The sequence below is a fragment of the Ranitomeya imitator genome, chromosome 2 (assembly GCF_032444005.1).
Source record: "Ranitomeya imitator isolate aRanImi1 chromosome 2, aRanImi1.pri, whole genome shotgun sequence".
NCBI lineage: Eukaryota > Metazoa > Chordata > Amphibia > Anura > Dendrobatidae > Ranitomeya > Ranitomeya imitator.
In genome coordinates, this window is record NC_091283.1 from 320,544,190 (window position 1) to 320,562,793 (window position 18,604).

General features: G+C 45.0%; 1 protein-coding gene across 3 annotated transcripts in view; it reads right to left on the bottom strand.

Annotated features, from left to right (window-relative positions):
- Positions 1-18,604, bottom strand: part of LOC138663476 (gastrula zinc finger protein XlCGF57.1-like) — an 89,566-nt gene that overhangs the window by 49,311 nt on the left and 21,651 nt on the right. For all 3 annotated transcript variants that reach the window (XM_069749705.1, XM_069749704.1, XM_069749703.1), the window contains exons 2-6: positions 8,815-8,964; positions 8,506-8,685; positions 8,299-8,422; positions 8,120-8,217; positions 7,831-7,921 (exon numbers count right to left, since the gene is read on the bottom strand). In XM_069749705.1, the coding sequence (XP_069605806.1) occupies positions 7,831-7,921; positions 8,120-8,217; positions 8,299-8,422; positions 8,506-8,685; positions 8,815-8,964 (643 nt within the window). The remainder of the gene's footprint in view (positions 1-7,830; positions 7,922-8,119; positions 8,218-8,298; positions 8,423-8,505; positions 8,686-8,814; positions 8,965-18,604) is intronic.

An 18,604-nucleotide genomic window follows, 5' to 3' on the forward strand; every position in this document is an offset into this window, starting at 1 on the left:
CTTGCTCTCTCCTGGATCGTTCTTGTGGCCTGTCTTCCCTGCATAAGCTAAGTTCTGCTTGTGTTTCTTTTGTTTGCTATTTTTTCTGTCCACCTTGCTATTTTGGTTTGTCTTGCTTGCTGGAAGCTCTGGGACGCAGAGGGAGCACCTCCGTACCGTTAGCCGGTGCGGAGGGTCTTTTTGCGCCCTCTGCGTGGTCTTTTGTAGGTTTTTGTGCTGACCGCAAAGCTATCTTTCCTATCCTCGGTCTATTCAGTAAGTCGGGCCTCACTTTGCTAAATCTATTTCATCTCTGTGTTTGTATTTTCATCTTTACTCACAGTCATTATATGTGGGGGGCTGCCTTTTCCTTTGGGGAATTTCTCTGAGGCAAGGTAGGCTTATTTTTCTATCTTCAGGGCTAGCTAGTTTCTTAGGCTGTGCCTAGGCGCCTAGGTCTGGTCAGGAACGCTCCACGGCTATTTCTAGTGTGGTGTGATAGGATTAGGGATTGCGGTCAGCAGAGTTCCCACGTCTCAGAGCTCGTCCTATGTTATTAGTAACTATCAGGTCATTTTGTGTGCTCTTAACCACCAGGTCCATTGTTGTTCTAACCACCAGTTCATAACAGGCATTGAAGATGAAACGTGGCTGGGTCTTTCAACATGACAATGATCCAAAGCACACTGCCAGGGCAACGAAGGAGTGGCTTCGTAAGAAGCATTTCAAGGTCCTGGAGTGGCCTAGCCAGTCTCCAGATCTCAACCCTATAGAAAACCTTTGGAGGGAGTTGAAAGTCCGTGTTGCCAAGCGAAAAGCCAAAAACATCACTGCTCTAGAGGAGATCTGCATGGAGGAATGGGCCAACATACCAACAACAGTGTGTGGCAACCTTGTGAAGACTTACAGAAAACGTTTGACCTCTGTCATTGCCAACAAAGGATATATTACAAAGTATTGAGATGAAATTTTGTTTCTGACCAAATACTTATTTTCCACCATAATATGCAAATAAAATGATAAAAAACAGACAATGTGATTTTCTGGATTTTTTTCTCAGTTTGTCTCCCATAGTTGAGGTCTACCTATGATGTAAATTACAGACGTCTCTCATCTTTTTAAGTGGTGGAACTTGCACTATTGCTGACTGACTAAATACTTTTTTGCCCCACTGTATGTACAAGGGTAATTATGAAATAAACAGGGATTAAATGAGGAAAGGTAACACTCACATGTTCAAAGAATGGCAGGCAACCATACGTCCCAGCTCATTTGGACGTGCTGCTGGCTTCAGGAGAAGACGAGAAGTCCAGAAGAAGAAATCAAGCAGAAGGCTGAGCTGGGGATGTGTGCAGACAGTTATAGCCAAGCCTGTAACATCCCAGAAAGGGGTTGGATCACCTTGTCCCTCCTACCTCTTCAGTTAACTCATTTTATTCTAATCTATATCTAATTTCGATAACTCCGCTACAAAACATGTCATAGTCCTAACAAACCCATCATTCAGCTCGGATTAACGTGAGCATTCTAATGAGATCAAATATGTCCTATCTGGGATACATATTTACAGAGAAATCCCTACTTCTTTACCAGATGGAGTTAGAAGCTCAGGTTTTACGTGGTGAATAGATCCACCGAGGGGTGTAAAGAATATATAATTTCGTGTTTTTTACTTAAACGGGTTGTGTAATATCTTAACAAAACAAGACAAAGGACTTCCATGCATTTCTGGAAAGTTAGAATCCAGTTCTAGCCTGTCACTTTCCACTGCAAGAATGCTGGTCGTAAATACTTCGGCTCTCTGAGCTAGAGGTAATAAACTCTTCCTCCCCCATCTACATTGGCAAAGCAGCTCTTGGCTGAGTGAAAGGGAAGGAATTTGAAGCTACAAACTGTTGCCGCATCACTCCAAGAAGGGGGGATAAGCCCACACAGGCTAGCAAGAGAACTACTTATGATATTTCATACCATATCGTGACAGTTTTTTATTATCCTTCGTGAATAATTCCAAAGTTATCACCACATAAAAATGACACTTGTTAGATTTTAAAAATGGGGCCTGATTAAGAACACAAAACTGGCTGCGGGAAGAGGTTAAATCAGCGTATTTTGGACACTATTGTAATCAAAAACTGTGACTCAACAGTCTCCATCAGTAATAAATGAGTAGCTAGTGGTGAAACCTCTATGGGGTAATTAGAGCATGGGGCTCGGAGACTTCACAATCTAAACTATCATAAGCTCCAATATTTTCTGTCAGATGAGTTTCACGAAGAAATATTACACATTTAAAGAGAACTGTGTATAATAGTGCAGAGCTGAGATGTCTTAAAGGGAACCTGTCAGCAGGATTGTGCTACAGACGCTGTCAGGTCAGTGCTGTTATATTGCTTACACTGATACCTGGTGATGAAATCCATCTTGTGGTTGTTGTTTAATCTGAATTTGCAGTTTTCAGTTAATGAGATTCTCTTGCTTCTGGGCGGGGCTGAGGACAGCTTGTGGGCAGGGCTGTGGGCGCCCTGTGGGAGGGGCTTTATGTGTTGCTCTGATTACATATGCATCTGTATTGGTTTATGACAGGTCACTGATCCCTCATTACAGGGGCTGACAGCCCCTCTGACTTTGAATCGGAGACCCCGTGGCATGACGCAGGATTCCGATCGCTGCCATGGAGACCCGATGTTGTCATGACGACATCCGCGTCTACAGACCCGAGAGGCTTCCTGTCATTCTCAGTGATGATCAGGAAGTCTCTCAGGTCAGTGTATAGAAGCTGCAGCACTGACAGCTTCTATAGCATGCAGATGTGCATGTTATAGAAGCGATCAGCCTGCACAAAATGATTGTCCCACACAGACTCTTACCTCTGCTTCTAGTATTCACATGGTATGTCTTTCAACTAACGCCTGCGTTAAGCCAGTGTTATTTATGACCTTGTTTACTTTGGCTTGATTATATGCATCTGGTCCACTCTTAATTCTCAGCCCAAGATGAACAGAGACCACTCCTCTCTGCTTCACACCTGAATGCACTATGTAGCACATATATTGCATAGCTCAAGTCTGACAAGACTATAGTCTGCAGTGTGTATCCTATAAGTGTATCACATAAAAGTGTGAAGATCACAATTAATTCCAGAATTGAACCAGAAGGGAACTGAAGGTAACTGGACACAGTCACTGTAAACAATGTTTCTGTTAGTTTTCACTCTCACACCTATAATCCTTCACTTTCTGCTAACCCCTCTAATCCCTACACCTAGTAAGGAACTGGTTATTTCTCCCTCCTTCATCCCCATCCATGTCACCTCCTCCTCTGAATTGTTCCTTAACATACAATCCTCTGTTTCCAAACACAGACAACTACCTCATGCCCTCTCCTGCTCCACCTGCTAATACTTTCTCTGCTTCTTCTCACTGCTGGTGATATCTCTCCAAATCCTGGTCCTCCTCACCACAACCCCACAGTCAGTTCTACCTCCCATCCACGCTCTATCACAAATTTCCGTAACCTCTCTAACCTTATACCCATTCACCCAGCCCCCGCTTCCACAGTCCCACTAACAGGAGCTCTATGGAACGCTTGCTCTGTCTGCAACAAACTTTCCTACATCCATGATCTATTCGTTACTACCAAACTTTCCTTCCTCTCCATCACCGAAACCTGGCTCACCCCTTCTGACACAGCCTCTCCTGCTGCACTTTCGTATGGTGGATTCCACCTTTCTCACACACCCCGCCCCAGCAGCAAGCATTGAGGAGGAGTTGGTTTTCTCCTGTCAGATAACTGCTCCTTCACCCCAAACCAATTACCAGCATCTACTCCCCCTCTGTTGTGAATTCTGTGGCTGAATTCACTCCTGTGGTCACAAGTGGTACTGCAGCTTCTGAGCTTCCTCCCTCAGGTGTTCTGGTGAGCTCGTTGGCTGCTTTGTTATTTAACTCCGCCTGATTCTGTCTTCCTTGATCCTTGTCAATGTTCCAGTGTTGGATCTGAGCTTCTGGATCTTTCCTGTGGCCTGCTGCTCTGCTTAGATAAGTGCTTCTTTGCTTTTGTTGCTACTTTTTCTGTCCAGCTTGTCAATTCGTTTTGCTGGAAGCTCTGAGACGCAAAGGGTGTACCGCCGTGCCGTTAGTTCGGCACGGTGGGTCTTTTTGCCCCCTTTGCGTGGTTTTTTGCTTTAGGGTTTTTTGTAGACTGCAAAGTTCTCTTTGCTATCCTCGCTCTATCTAGAATATCGGGCCTCACTTTGCTGAATCTATTTCATCCCTACGTTTGTCTTTTCATCTTGCTAACTGTCATTATATGTGGGGGCTGCCTTTTCCTTTGGGGTATTTCTCTGAGGCAAGTCAGGCTTGTATTTCTATCTTCAGGCTAGTCAGTTCCTCAGGCTGTGCCGAGTTGCATAGGTAGTGTCAGGCGCAATCCACAGCTGCCTTTAGTTGTGTTTAGGATAGGTTCAGGTATTGCGGTCTACAGAGATTCCACATCTCAGAGCTCGTTCTATTGTTTTTGGGTTATTGTCAGATCACTGTATGTGCTCTGATTGCTGGCACACTGTGTCACTGGATTGCCTACATAACACCCCTCCAACTGGCTGTCATTTACCGCCCCCCAGGGCCAGCCATCACCTTCTTTGACCACTTCACCACAAGGCTATTTCATTTCCTCTCCGCTGACATTCCCACTATCTTGTTGGGTGACTTCAACATCCCCATTCACACTTCCCTCTCAGCTGCCACTAAACTTCGATCTATCACTTCCTCCTTCGGCCTCATTCAATGGTCTTCTACAGCCACCCACAAAGATGGCCACACACTGGAACTCATCTTCACCCCCCTCTGCTCCCTATCTAACCTCTCTAACACACCTCTTCCTTTTTCTGATTACAACCTACTCACATTCTCTTCCCTCTCCACTCCTTGTCTACAATCCCCAACCCACAAACTTGCACACCCTCGCAGAAATCTTAAACATCTCGATCTACACTCACTCTGAATCCCTTCTCCCTCTTACAGAAATAAGTTCCCTACACAATGTGGATGCCGCTGCCGCTCTATATAACACCACAATAGGTGTAGCTTTGGAATCTGTTGCCCCTCTCACACATACCAAAGCTCGCAAAATCAACAGACAGCCCTGGCATACCAGCCTGACCAAAGAACTGAGGCGAGCTTCCAGGGCTGATGAGCACAGATGGAAAAGATCCCACTCCAACAAGCACTGCATCGCATTCAGACAGTCCCTCACTACTTTCAAGGCCACACTCGCCACAGCTAAACAAACCTACTTCTCATCTTTCATATGACAGTTTTGGTCAACAACTCCCAGAGCCCTTCTTTCCAACTTCCCAGCCCTCCACCTCCAAAACCAACTTCTCCACCATTATAGAAGATCGACTCTCCACTCTACTCTCAAGATCGCATCTCACTACCTGTGCACTTAACCCAAACCCATCCCACTTCATCCCAAACCTCACCACAGTCTTTACTCCAACCCTAACCCACCTCTTCAACCCATCACTAACAACTGGTGTTTTCCCCTCAAGCTTTAAACATGCCTCAATCACACCTATCCTCAAAAAGCCCTCTCTTGACCCATTCTCTGTATCTAGCTGTCACCCTATATCACTTCTCCCCTATGCCTCAAAACTACGGGAACAACACGTTCATCTTGAACTGTCCTCCCATCTCTCTTCCTGCCCCCTCTTCGACTGCTTACAATCTGGCTTCCGGTCACCCCACTCCACTGAAACTGCCCTAACTAAAGTCAACAATGACCTATTAGCAGCCAAGAGCAAGCAACACTACTTTGTCCTCCTCCTCCTGGACCTGTCCTCTGCCTTTGACACAGTGGACCATTCCCTAATACTACCGACCCTCTCATCCCTTGGCATCACAGACTTGGCCCTATCCTGAATATCATCATACCTAACAGACCGGACACTCAGCGTCTCCCACTCACACACCACATCCTCACCTCACCCCCTATCTGTCGGAGTCCTGCAAGGTTCAGTCCTAGGGTCTCGCTCTTCTCCATTTACACCTTTGGCCTGGGACAGCTCATAGAATCTCCTGGCTTTCAATATCACCTCTGTGCTGATGACACACAAATCTACCTCTCTGGATGAGATATCACCACCCTACTAACCAGAATCCCTCAATGTCTGTCCGCTATTTCATCCTTCTTCTCAACTAGATTTCTAAAACTTAACGTTGACAAAATAGAATTCAGCTAACATAGAAAAAGCTCAGAAAAAATACATACCATGCACACTTAGCAGGATGCAGCAGGCCTCCGCTGATATAGGCTAGGAGCGGCACAGGTGCAAACTACTTGATAAAAACAGCCACCCCCACACCAACCAAACATTGCAGGGGTTGGCTGCCTAGCAGAAAAAAAATGTGCTGGGCAGCCCGCCTGTTAATACAAGGGGCGTCATTAATAGGTTGCATACCAGACACTGTGCACCACACCTATCAGTGTGACTGGCGTCCTATGTGAGTTATATCAATGTGCATTTTTTCTGCTAGGCAGCCAACCCCTGCAATGTTTGGTTGGGGTGGCTGTTTGTAGTTTACACCTGTGCCGCTCCTAGCCTTTATCAGTGGAGGCCTGCTGCATCCTGCTAAGTGTGTATTTGTCATCAGACAGGGTTTTGGGAAAGCCGAAAATAGAATTCATCATCTTTTACCCATATCACGTGACCCTCCCAACGAACCTATCCATTACAGTAAACGGCTGCCCACTCTCCCCAGTCCCATACACTCGCTGCCTCGGGGTAATCCTTGACACTGATCTCTCCTTCAAACCACATATCCAAGCCTCTCCACGTCCTCCAGCCTTCAAATCAAAAATATTTCATTGATCAGTACATTCCTAAACCAAGAATCTACAAAAACCCTAGTCCATGCCATCATCATCTCCCTCCTTGACTAGTGCAACCTCCTGCTTTGTGGCCTCCCCTCAAACACTCTTGCACCCCTCCAATCTGTTCTAAACTCTGCTGCCCGACTAATCCACCTGTCCCCCAGCTATTCCCCAGCCTCTCCCTTCTGTCAATCCCTTCACTGGCTCCCCATTGCCCAGAGACTCCAATACAAAACCCTAACCCTGACATACAAAGCCATCCACAACCTGTCTCCTCCATTCATCTGTGACCTCGTCTCCCGGTACTTACCTGTACGCAACCTCCGATCCTCATAAGATCTCCTTCTCTACTCCCCTCTTCCCAAAATTGCATACAAGATTTCTCTCGTGCATAACTCCTACTCTGGAACTCTCTACCACAACATATCAGACTCTCGCCTACCATCAAAACCTTCAAAAAGAACCTGAAGATCTACCTCTTCCGACAACCTGCAGTAACCACAGATTGACCAAACCGCTGCATGATCAGCTCTACCCTCATCTACTGTATCCTAAAACATCCCTTGTAGACTGTGAGCCCTCGCGGGCAGGGTCCTCTCCACTACTGTACCAGTCGTGACTTGTATTAAGATTATTGTACTGGTTTTTATTATGTATACCCTTCCACACATGTAAACCGCCATGAAATAAATGGCGCTATAATAATAAATAATAATGATGATACTGGGACACAGTGTAAAACTAAGAATGAATTAAAAAAATACCAGGAGGTAGATGGATCCTCCAGGTTGTAAGTTCTAAAGAAAATAACTTTCAGTGACCAAAGTTCTTTGAACAGTTTTGGGTGGAGGAGAATGTTTTGGTCTAGAGGCAAAATGGTGATCATGGCAATACAGCCGGACTACACCACCGATAAAGCAACCACAGCTGGTGACTGAGAAGAATCTGACTTCTCTGCATTTAGTGGTTACTACTCACCTGGGTAGTCATATGTAGGAATCTCCTCTTTAAACCGCTCATCATCTCTCACATATGTCTCTGTAGTATTAATACGAGTCAGATCTTCATCCTGAAACAAATATTGTAAAAGTCACAGACAGATGGAGATGTTACATCTATGATCAGCTCTAATCCTGCCATCTCCACCGTTCTCATTACACAAGTATAAAAAATATAATACTGGTGGCTAAAACAAGACTGAACACAAGACCTTCACCAGCGTCTACACATCGTGGGGGAGATCTAATGACGACTTCTCTCAATCTACCTGATGATCCTGAGGAACACTGGGATCTTCTTGCTTACAGTCTTGTGGAAGAAGAGGACAGGGACATCTCTCTGGTGTTGTCCTCTTACTGGATAGACCTGGAGGAAACACATACAGGGGGTGAATTCATTCTTTACATAAAGATAACTATAGGCTGTATGTATTTAGTCCTGTATTACCTGGAGATGTGAGAGGCTGGGGAACCTCCATTATGACGTTCTTGTACAGATCTCTGTGTCCTTCTAAATACTCCCACTCCTCCATGGAGAAATAGACAGCGACATCCTGACACCTTATAGGAACCTGACACATACAATGATACCATCATCCCCCCGATCCCTTCATAGTGTTACTGTATAATGTCCCAGCATTCCCAGCAGTGTCACCTCTCCAGTCAGCAGCTCAATCATCTTGTAGGCGAGTTCTAGGATCTTCTGGTCATTGATGTCCTCATGTATCAGGAGGTGGGATGGAGGCCCCGTGACCGGGCTCAGGGGTCTTCCCCATCCCTCCGACACAGGGTCCTGACAGCGGTCACTAGAGGTCTTCTTGACCATTGTGTAATCCTGGTTATGGAGAGACACATTAATAAATCTCACTACAGACATTTCCAGAGTCCTCACCTCTCCAGTTCTGTCCATCTCTTATTGTCATAGATAAGAATGATGTAATGTGACATCAACAGAATCTCTCACCTCTCCAGTAAGCCAGAAGAGGATTTCTAGGGTGAGGTCTAATATCCTCTCCGCCATCTTGTCTCTGTCCATATCCATCTTTGATGGGTAAATCAGGAAAATTTTCTTTTGCAGAAGATCTTCACTGAGAGGATCCGATATTGTAGAGACCTGAATGAGAAGATGAGCCGATGTAACATCATAAGAATCCTGTGTAATAATACAATTACTGGAGATAATAAGGGAAACATATGAGATTTATTATTTTACAGTATTTAGTTTTCTTCTTTACATCTACGAATAAAACCTATGTATTTAGGCCACAGACAACAAGCAGTTTCTTCCTCGGAGTCGGCAGCTGAATACGTTTCTCATAGACTCATCTTCCATAACGCTAATTCTCGTCTCATTTACCGACCCTGGAATCTGCATTAGTAATACTGCAGGAGATATTCATTACACAAGACATGAGATATAACTACTTCATGATGAGGACGACATCTTCATCTTCTACTACGGCTCTAGAAACATATTTGGACAGAGTCGGTCACTGACTCCACCATCGTCGGCCGTCTATATGAAGGTTTCCCATCTTCCCCACACTGTAATCTTCTATCACGTTAGATCTCAGGTCTGATTCACACACAGAAGTTTGTTTATAGGCTAGGAAGGGGGTAATACCCATGGAGCTTCCCAGGCTATTAAAAGCAGCTCACAATTGTATACTTAGCCTTTAGTGGCTATTAAAATGGGGGACCCACCAAAAAAGTGACATAAGGTCCCCCTATATTTAATAACCGGCAAAGGCTATGCAGACAGCTGCGGGTTGATATTAATAGCCTAGAAAGGGGCCATGGATACTGGCCCCACCCAGGCTAAAAACATCAGCTCTCAGCCACCTCGGAAAAGGCACATCTCTAACATGCACCAATTGTAATACTTAGCCTCTCTCTTCCCACTTGCCCTTTAGCGGTGGCAAGAGGGGTAATAGTTGGGGGATTGATGTCACCTTTATATTGTCTGGTGACATCAAGCCCCGAGGTTAGTAATGGAGAGGCGTCAATAAGATGCCCCCATTACTAACCCAATAGTCACATTGCACGAAAACACAGACACCCAGAAAAAAGTTCTTTAATTGAAAGAATGACACAGACTCCTTTAATAATCTCAATTACACCATACTTATGACCTTGCCTAATTCCATCGAAGCCCTCAATCTCCTGTAATAAACCAAAAATAATAAAACAACAATATCCCTCACCTCTCCATCATTCTGTCCCACGCAGTAATCTATGTCTGGTGGAGAAATAGTTTCCAACCTAGACGGTGCCAAGATGTGACCGTACAGCCTGAGAACCACTGGTGAATGAGCTGCTACGAGCGCAGCCTCAGTGTCTAGCGGTGACATCACTGACGCTCCGTTCCCAGCCGGGCTGAACTGTGACCTTGGTGAGAAACCCCGCTAGCATCATGAGAAAGTCGCACGGTGCAGAGGTGAGTTCTCCGGGAGAATTATTAAAAATTACAGTGTGGGGACCCCTCTATTCTTGATAACCAACCTTGCTGAAGCTGACAGTTGAGGGTTGCAGCCCCCAGCTGTGAGTTTTGCCTGGCTTGTTATCAAAAATAGGGGGAACCCACGCAGGTTTTTTTTTAATCATGTATTTGCCGCACAGAAGCAGCTGATGAATACTCCTATCATCCGCCCCTGCTCTCACTGTTATTAGCAGGTGTCGGATGATGGGAGCAGTTGTCCATCAGCTGCCACCAGTGACCGGAGGTAACCCGTATACCTCCAATCACAGCTGAGCGTTCCCGCTGTCTTTTGACAGTGGGGGAACCGCGGCTCTCTGACCGGCGGGGATGGTTTCACCGCCGTTCAGAAGCAGTGTTTGTCACGCTGTCATACATATGACAGCGTGTCAAACACTGTATTGCCAGGCCGCTCCATTCAAGTGAATAGGGTTCGGGTCCACTCTGCTCAATGACATGCTGTATGGACATATCATGCAGTCTGTCATCTATAGGTAGCAGAGCCAAGTGTGAGGTCACATCCGGCTGTCCTTAACTTTTCTGCAGCAAATATGCTGCAAAAAAGGGACAACCTGCGTATTTGCAGCGTTTTTTTTATCATCCATTCAAGTCAATGGTTGAAAAGACGCTGCAAAAATGGTGAAAGAAGGGACATGCTCTATGTCAAAAAAGTTCAGCAAAAACGCCCAGTGTGAAGATACCCGTGAGAGCAGGAGCAGCTCTTGCGCTGTAAATAAATTTAAAAAAAAGGCATGGGTTCCCCCCTATTTTTGATAATGAGCCAGGCAAAACTCACAGTTGGGGGCTGCAACCCTCAGCTGTCAGCTTCAGCAAGGTTGGTTATCAAGCATAAAGAGGTCCCGACGCTCTTTTTTTAATTATTTAAATAAATAATTTTAAAAAATGATGTGGGGTCAACCTTATTTTGTAAAAACCAGGCTTTGTAAAGCTGACTGATGAGGGCTGGTATTCTCAGGCTGGTAAGGGGCCATGGATATTGACCCCTCAGCCTACAAATAACAGCCCGCAGCTGCCCAGAAAAGGCACATCTATTAGATGCGCCAGTTCTGGTACTTTGCCTGACTCTTCCCACTTGCCCTGTAGCGGTGGCAAGTGGGGTTCAAATTTGTGTAGCTGATGTCACCTTTGTATTGTCAGGTGACATCAAACCCATGGCTTAGTAATGGAGTGTAAGACACCTATCCATTACTAATCCTATAGTTATATGGTAAATAAAGAAACAGCAAGAAAAAAGTGAATTGAAAAAATGACAGACTCCTTTAATAATCTCAATTAAACCATACGACCTCGCCTAATTCCACCAAAGCCCTCAATCTCTTGTACTAAAACTAAAATAAAAAAACAACAATATACCATACCTGTCTTTCATTCTGTCCCATGCCGTAATCCATGTCTGGGGGAGAAATAGTTTTCAACCTGGACGGTGCCAAGATGTGACCATCCAGGATGAGAACCACTGGTGAACGAGCTGCTGGGAACACAGCGTCAGTGACTTGCAGTGACTTCACTGAGGCTGCGTTCCCAGCCGGGCTGAACTGCGGTGACGTCAGTGAGATCCCCGCTAGCACCATAAGAAAGTCGCACAGTGAAGAGGAGAGTTGAAGTTCACCTCAGTGAAATTCTCCCGGTGAACTCGCCTCTGCATTGTGTGACTTCCTCACAGTGCTAACGGGTATATCACAGAGCACACACCATTTTTTTCAGAAAAATCTTTTATTAATTAAATACATGTACAGTAAGCTGAACACATTGTACTAAATGTATTTGTCACTGACATCTATATATCTACTTATTATATTTGTATTTACTGTATGTAATCCATGTCTTCTATCGTGTCGGCTCCTGCAGTGATTTTACACTACTGCGGCTGCTGAATTACCAGCTTTTCTTCTGTCTATGTAATATTTATACACTGTGTCACCAACATCTATAAAAAAAAACGAAAAAACTTCCTTCTCACCCCAATGGGGGTGGACTTTGTTGTCCTTTGCCATTCTTAGGTCCTCTACCAGAGGCCTGGGAGTTCGAGGGTTCTGCGCAGGATCTTTAGTTCTTCCCAGCATTGCGCTCTTCTGGACAGAGACCTCAGATGTTGCTCCTGGGATCTGTTGTAGCCATCCTTCAAACTTAGGGCTCACTGCTCCAAGTGCTCCTATCACCACGGGAATCACTGTTGCCTTCACCTTCCACATCTCCAGTTCTCCTTTGAGGCCTTGCTATTTCTCCAGCTTCTAATATTCCTTCTTTCTGATGTTGCTGTCACTTGGCACTGTCTCATCTATTATCATTGCTATCTTCTGATCCTTGTCTAATATCACAATGTCTGGTTGGTTAGCCAACACCTGATTATCCGTCTGGATCTTTCTTAAAGTCCCACAGGATTTTAGCCCTTTCATTCTCCACCACTTTTTCTGGGGTCCCCCACCTGAACTTAGGGGGACTTAGCCCATATGTTGTGCAGATGTTCCTGTATACAATTCCCGCTACTTGGTTGTGGCGTTCGGTATATGCTGTACCTGATTGCATTTTGCATCCTGCCACTATGCGTTGGAAGGTTTCTTTGCATAGTCTGCACCTTGGGTCTTGTCTTGTGTGGTAGATTCCTGCTTCTATGGATCTGGAACATAGTGCTTGCTCTTGTACTGCTATGATTAATGCCTCTGTGCTGTCTCGGAGTCCAGCTTTCTCCAGCCATCGATAAGATTTCTCCATGTCAGCAACCTCCATTATCTGTCGATGGTACATCCCATGCAGCGGCTTGTCTTGCCATGTGTTATGATCTGGTGGCCTAGGAGCAGCATGAGACGTACTCTGGAGAATGTGGTACCTGTACTGAACGCAGACCCTGAACTTAACAACACAACTAGATGTAGCCGTGGGATGTACCTAACGCTCCCTAGACACCTCGACACAGCCTGAGGACTAAATACCCCTAAAGATAGAAACGGAAAACTATCTTGCCTCAGAGAAAATCCCCAAAGGAAAGACAGCCCCCCACAAATATTGACTGTGAGAGGAGAAGGAAATGACAAACGCAGACTGAAATCAGAATTTAGCAAAGGAGGCCATTCTAGCTAAATAGAAAGAATAGGACAGAGTACTATGCGTTCAGTATTAAAACACTAGAAAATATCCACCACAGAAAATACAAAAACTCCACATCTGACTAAAGACATGGAGGGTATATCTGCATCTCCAGAGATTCCAGCATGGCTGAAGGAATCCTTACACAAACAAAGCTGGACAAGACAAAACAAGAAAATGCACTGAACTATTAAGCCCACAGCATGTGAACTGCAAAAACAAAGCCAGAACTTATCTTTGTAGACATGGACTGCAAAACAGGAGAGACCAGTCAGAGATGTGAATCCTCCAAAAACAATGGACAACTGGCACTGACTAAAGAATCAAGCCAGGCTAAATAGCCCAGTCCGAATTGCAATAAGTGAACGCACCTGATGAATGCACTACCACTCATAACCACCGGAGGGAGCCCAAGAGAAGAATTCACAACAGCCATGGCGGTTCATGTTCCTGTTCTTCCTTCCAGATCTGTTGTTGTTGCTGCCTTAGGCTTTCTCTCAGCATCTCATCTTTTGGTGCCATTTTTCTGATGTATTCCTGGATATTCCTTGTTTCATCCGTGATGGTGGCCTAGATGCTTATCAAGCCACGACCACCCTCCTTTATTTTGGTATACAATCTTTGGATGTTAGACTTAGGGTTGAGATCTCCATGCATTGTGAGGAGCTTTCGTGTCTTCACATCTGCAGCTTCCATCTCTTCTTTTGGCCAGCACACTATGCCAGCAGGGTATCTGATAACTGGCAGGGCATATGTATTGATGGCACGGATTTTATTCTTCCCATTGAGCTGGCTCTTCAGGACCTGTCTTACCCTTTGATGGTATGTGGATGTTGCTGCATTCCTTGCCTCCTCATCATGGTTACCGAATCCCTGTGGGATGTCGAGGTACTTGTAGCATGTATGTGCATCTGCGATGAGCCCTGCTAGTAATTCCACTCAATCAGTCTTGACTACCTTGCCTCTCATTATTACCAACCGGCCGCACTTCACCAGTCCGAAGGACAGCCCGTTGTCTTCACTGTAGATCTTTGTCAGGTGGATCAGTGAATTGATGTCTCATTCGTTTTTCGCATACAGCTTCATGTCATCCATGTAGAGGAAGTGGCTGATGGAGCTTCCACTCTTGAACTTGTATCCATAGCAGGACTCTGTAATTATCTGACTGAGGGGGTTCAAGCCTATGCAGAACAGCAATGGGGACAATGCACCACCATGTTATATGCCGCATTTGATGGTCACTTGTGCTAGTTGTCTTGAGTAGACTTCCAATGTTGTTCTCCATAGCCCCATTGAGTTTCTAAGGTTCTTATTTTCCTGGTGACATTGTACAGAGCCAAGCATTCACAGATCCTTGTGTGTGGCATTGAGTCATAGGCTTTCCTGTAGTCAATCCAGGCTGTGCTGAGATTGGTCTGTCTGCATCTTGAGTCTTGAGCTCCTACTAGGAGCTGGTGCTTAGAGCCTCTGGTGTCAGTCTCAATGCCTTTTTAAGCTGGATTCATGTAATGTTCATATGGTTCTATAGCTTGGTGGCTATGACACCTGACAGAATTTTCCATGTTGTTGTAAGGCAGGTTATTGGGCGGTAGAGGGATGGTACTGTTCCTTTGTTAGGATCCTTCATGATCAGCACTGATATTCCTTGTGTTAGCCAAGCTGGGTGGTGGCCTGCTTCTAGCAGTTGCTTCATCTGCATTGCCGTGCATGCATGTACAGCTCAGCTGTAAATTTCTTTAGCCAGTAGGTGAGGATCATGTCTGGGCTAGGTGCTGTCCAGCTCTTCATGTTCTTGACCCACTGTTGGAAGTCTGCTTCTGTAATGGTGACTCGTTCTTGCTCTAAGTGGTTGCTGTGTTTCATTCTCAGATATTGCAGCCACATTGCACTGGTGTTGTGTTTTTTACACTTTGGATGGTTCTTTGGAGAATAGGGAATTTATCTTCTTGGCCTCAGCATCTCTAATGCATCTCCCTAGTCTTGCAGCAAGTGCTGTGAGTCTTTGTTTAGCAGTCTCTTCAGTTGGTGTAAGGTCTTTGTACTTGTCCAGCTTGGTCTTATTCTTGATCTTTACACACTTCTGTATTTCTGATTGTTGGCTGACTTCCCTTCGTGGCACCTTGATCTTTTCTACAGTCTTCTTTTTCCACATATTTCTGCTGGTTCTATAGCCAATCATTTCCATGATTGCTGAGGCAGTAGCATAGAACAGGTTATTAGTTTGAGTTACGGTGGTGGTAGGTATTGATACAAGAGCTGCTCTATTGGCATCCTCTAGCATTCTTTCTGGTGGTGTTTCTTTGCTGAGCCTTGGCAGTTGATAACTGTTATTGATGGTATTTAGTTTATCTAAGATCTTCTGATTCAGACCAGCTGCAGTGCTCTCTAGTTGCAGGGTTGGATCAGGATCTTCAGTGGGTTGCATATGTTGTTCTTCCAGGTCTTCATGTGGGGTGGATCTGCAGTATAGTTGATCCATCTAAAGTTGTGATAATAGCTTTCTCTTTCATTATTGAAACGTTGGGTGACTAGTTGTTTCTCAGTTAGTGGACATGCAGGTCTTGTATCCATCCAGAGTTTCCTCATACGCTTCATATATCCTCTCCCATTTGGTCTGCTGTTATAGTAGCATTTCATCAGATCCAGGTTCTCTTGCCTTGTCCATGTATGGTTTGGTCCAGTAGCCCATTTATCATCATATTGTCCTGGTTCCTCGACATCTAACGTGGACCTTGTTAATCCAGACGACGTCCAAGCGAGCATGACTCTCTTTGCTCGTGACACTCTCATGTTTATTGAGGTAGGCACCATAGCGTTATGGACCACTACTTGTATGTTATATCCAACAGGGCAGAGCCAGAATTTGAACCCCAGTCTCCTACATTGGTGGCTGTGATTTTATCAAACGTGGGACATGTATTGCCGGCATCTATTACATCTTTTATGGAATGTTACCGACCGTTTCCGATCTTAAGAAAAATGCTCGTGTTACCGATCATGAATCTGAATGTAGCATATTCATGACAAATGTTTAGCGATCGTTTTCCGAACATATTCACTCTTCTGTAATTATGGCCACCACAACCTACTACACAAAATAAAAAAAAACACTCAGTATGGCAAAATAAAAAAAAACACTCAGTATGGAGGGATTTACAGTCCACCACAACCCCAGTATAATGGACCCTACCAGTCACACATTCAGTATGAGAGTCCCAACAGCTCTTCTCTTAATATGATGCCCCACAATTCCTGAAATTTGAAGAAAAAAAAACAAAAACACACACATACACACACTACTCAGCCAATCCGGTTCCTGAGGTGCGCTGCTCTGGTCTCTGTTCGGTGAGAGTACTGAGGCTCCATACTACAGGTGTGATGTAGTGACATCATTGTGCCTGCAGTGCACGGAGTCTCAGACTCAGAAGTGAAGGCTGAATGGTGGATCAGGAGCTTTCGACTCCCTGATTCACTAATCTATTCAGTGGTATCACCGTCATGGGAATGTGGGTATCACTGAAATTGTGATGATGGGAAGGAAAGGGTAAACAATACCACACCCCACGAGCCCTGTCAATTTATGGGCATCATAGTAACCGAGTGGGCTACCTTTAGGCAGGGATCACACATGCGAGAAATATGTCCGGGTCTCACATGGTAATACCCAGCATTGCCGCTGTCATTCAGGAGCGGAGCGTCGGCCGCATAGCAATACATGCGGCCGCACGCTCCGCTTCTGAGTGACGGCGGACGTATTTCTCACATGTGTGATCCCGGCCTTATGGATGATTCAGTCCTGCCTATCCAACTATCGTATGGTAAATATCTCATACATCCTGGGTTCATTAGTATTTGCACCAAGAATGAGGCTAAGTGAGTATTTATTAACTGTCGGTGGTCGGAAGTAGTCAGTGAGGCGGATGGTACCATATTGTACATGTAGGGGGCAGTACTGTGGAAACATTAGAAAGTAGGGGGATGGTAGTACTGTGGGGACATTATACTGTGTGTACGGGGCAGGGCTGTGGAGTCGGTAAGCCACAGTTGCGACTCCGACTTCTGGATTTTATCAGGTTCCGACTCCGACTCCTTCATAAATGGCCAATTCGTAACAATAAATTTACTGTTGTCAAATATTAACATCATGCTTATTCAGTTTCTCACCATCATATAAGTAAGGCTTCTTTCACACTTCAGTTGTGTGGCGTCAGTTAGGTCCGACATCGTGGCGGATCGACGGATCCGTCAAATTTTGTGGAAAAACGGTTCTAACGGATCCGTTTTTTTGACGGATCAGCTGCCCTGATCCGTTAAAAAAACGGATCCGTTAGAACCGTTGCGACCGTTTTTACATCCGTTGTAACCGTTTTTTGACGGATCCGTTTTTTAAAAGGGGAGGATTTCAATGTGATTGGCTACTGGAAACTACTGGAAAACTATATATAGCGTGTATTTACACCACATCTTTGAAAGGTTGTAGAGAAAGTGGCAGAAATGGAAGGAGTCCTGGCGAACATTGCAAAGATCTATGCGGATTTTACTTTTGAGGCAAATCAGTTGGCAGTCAGCGTTCGAGAGAGGGAGGAACAAAGACTGCGCATCCTACGGCAGCGGCGGAAGAGAAGGCTGTGGATCCATCCCATCACAGCACAACGTATGACCCGTGGTGTTTATTCCACGCTTTACATGGAACTAAGAGAAAACCCTCAAAAGTTCTTCAATTATGTGAGGATGAGAGCTGAAAATTTCGAATTTTTATTGGGCTATGTGGAAGACTGTATACGGAGACGAGACACCCAGATGCGATTCTCAATATCACCAGCAGAGCGTCTCATGGTGACTATTCGGTAAGTAATTTTTTTTTCAAATGATTCTCATTCATCAAACTTATAACTGTAATGTTGTTTTTTGAATTTTTTTATTAATTATTGTCTTTTCGTTTTGTTAACAGATTCCTTGCAACTGGAGAGTCGTTCTCATCCCTCCATTTTCAATTTCGGCTTGGGATATCCACCATCTCGGGGATCATCAGAGATACCTGCCGGGCATTGTGGGAGTGCCTACAAGTGGAATACATCCCAGAGCCATCACAGGAGAGGTGGCTGGAGATCGCCCAAAATTTTCATCAAATTTGCCAGTTTCCAAATTGTGTTGGAGCAGTTGATGGAAAGCA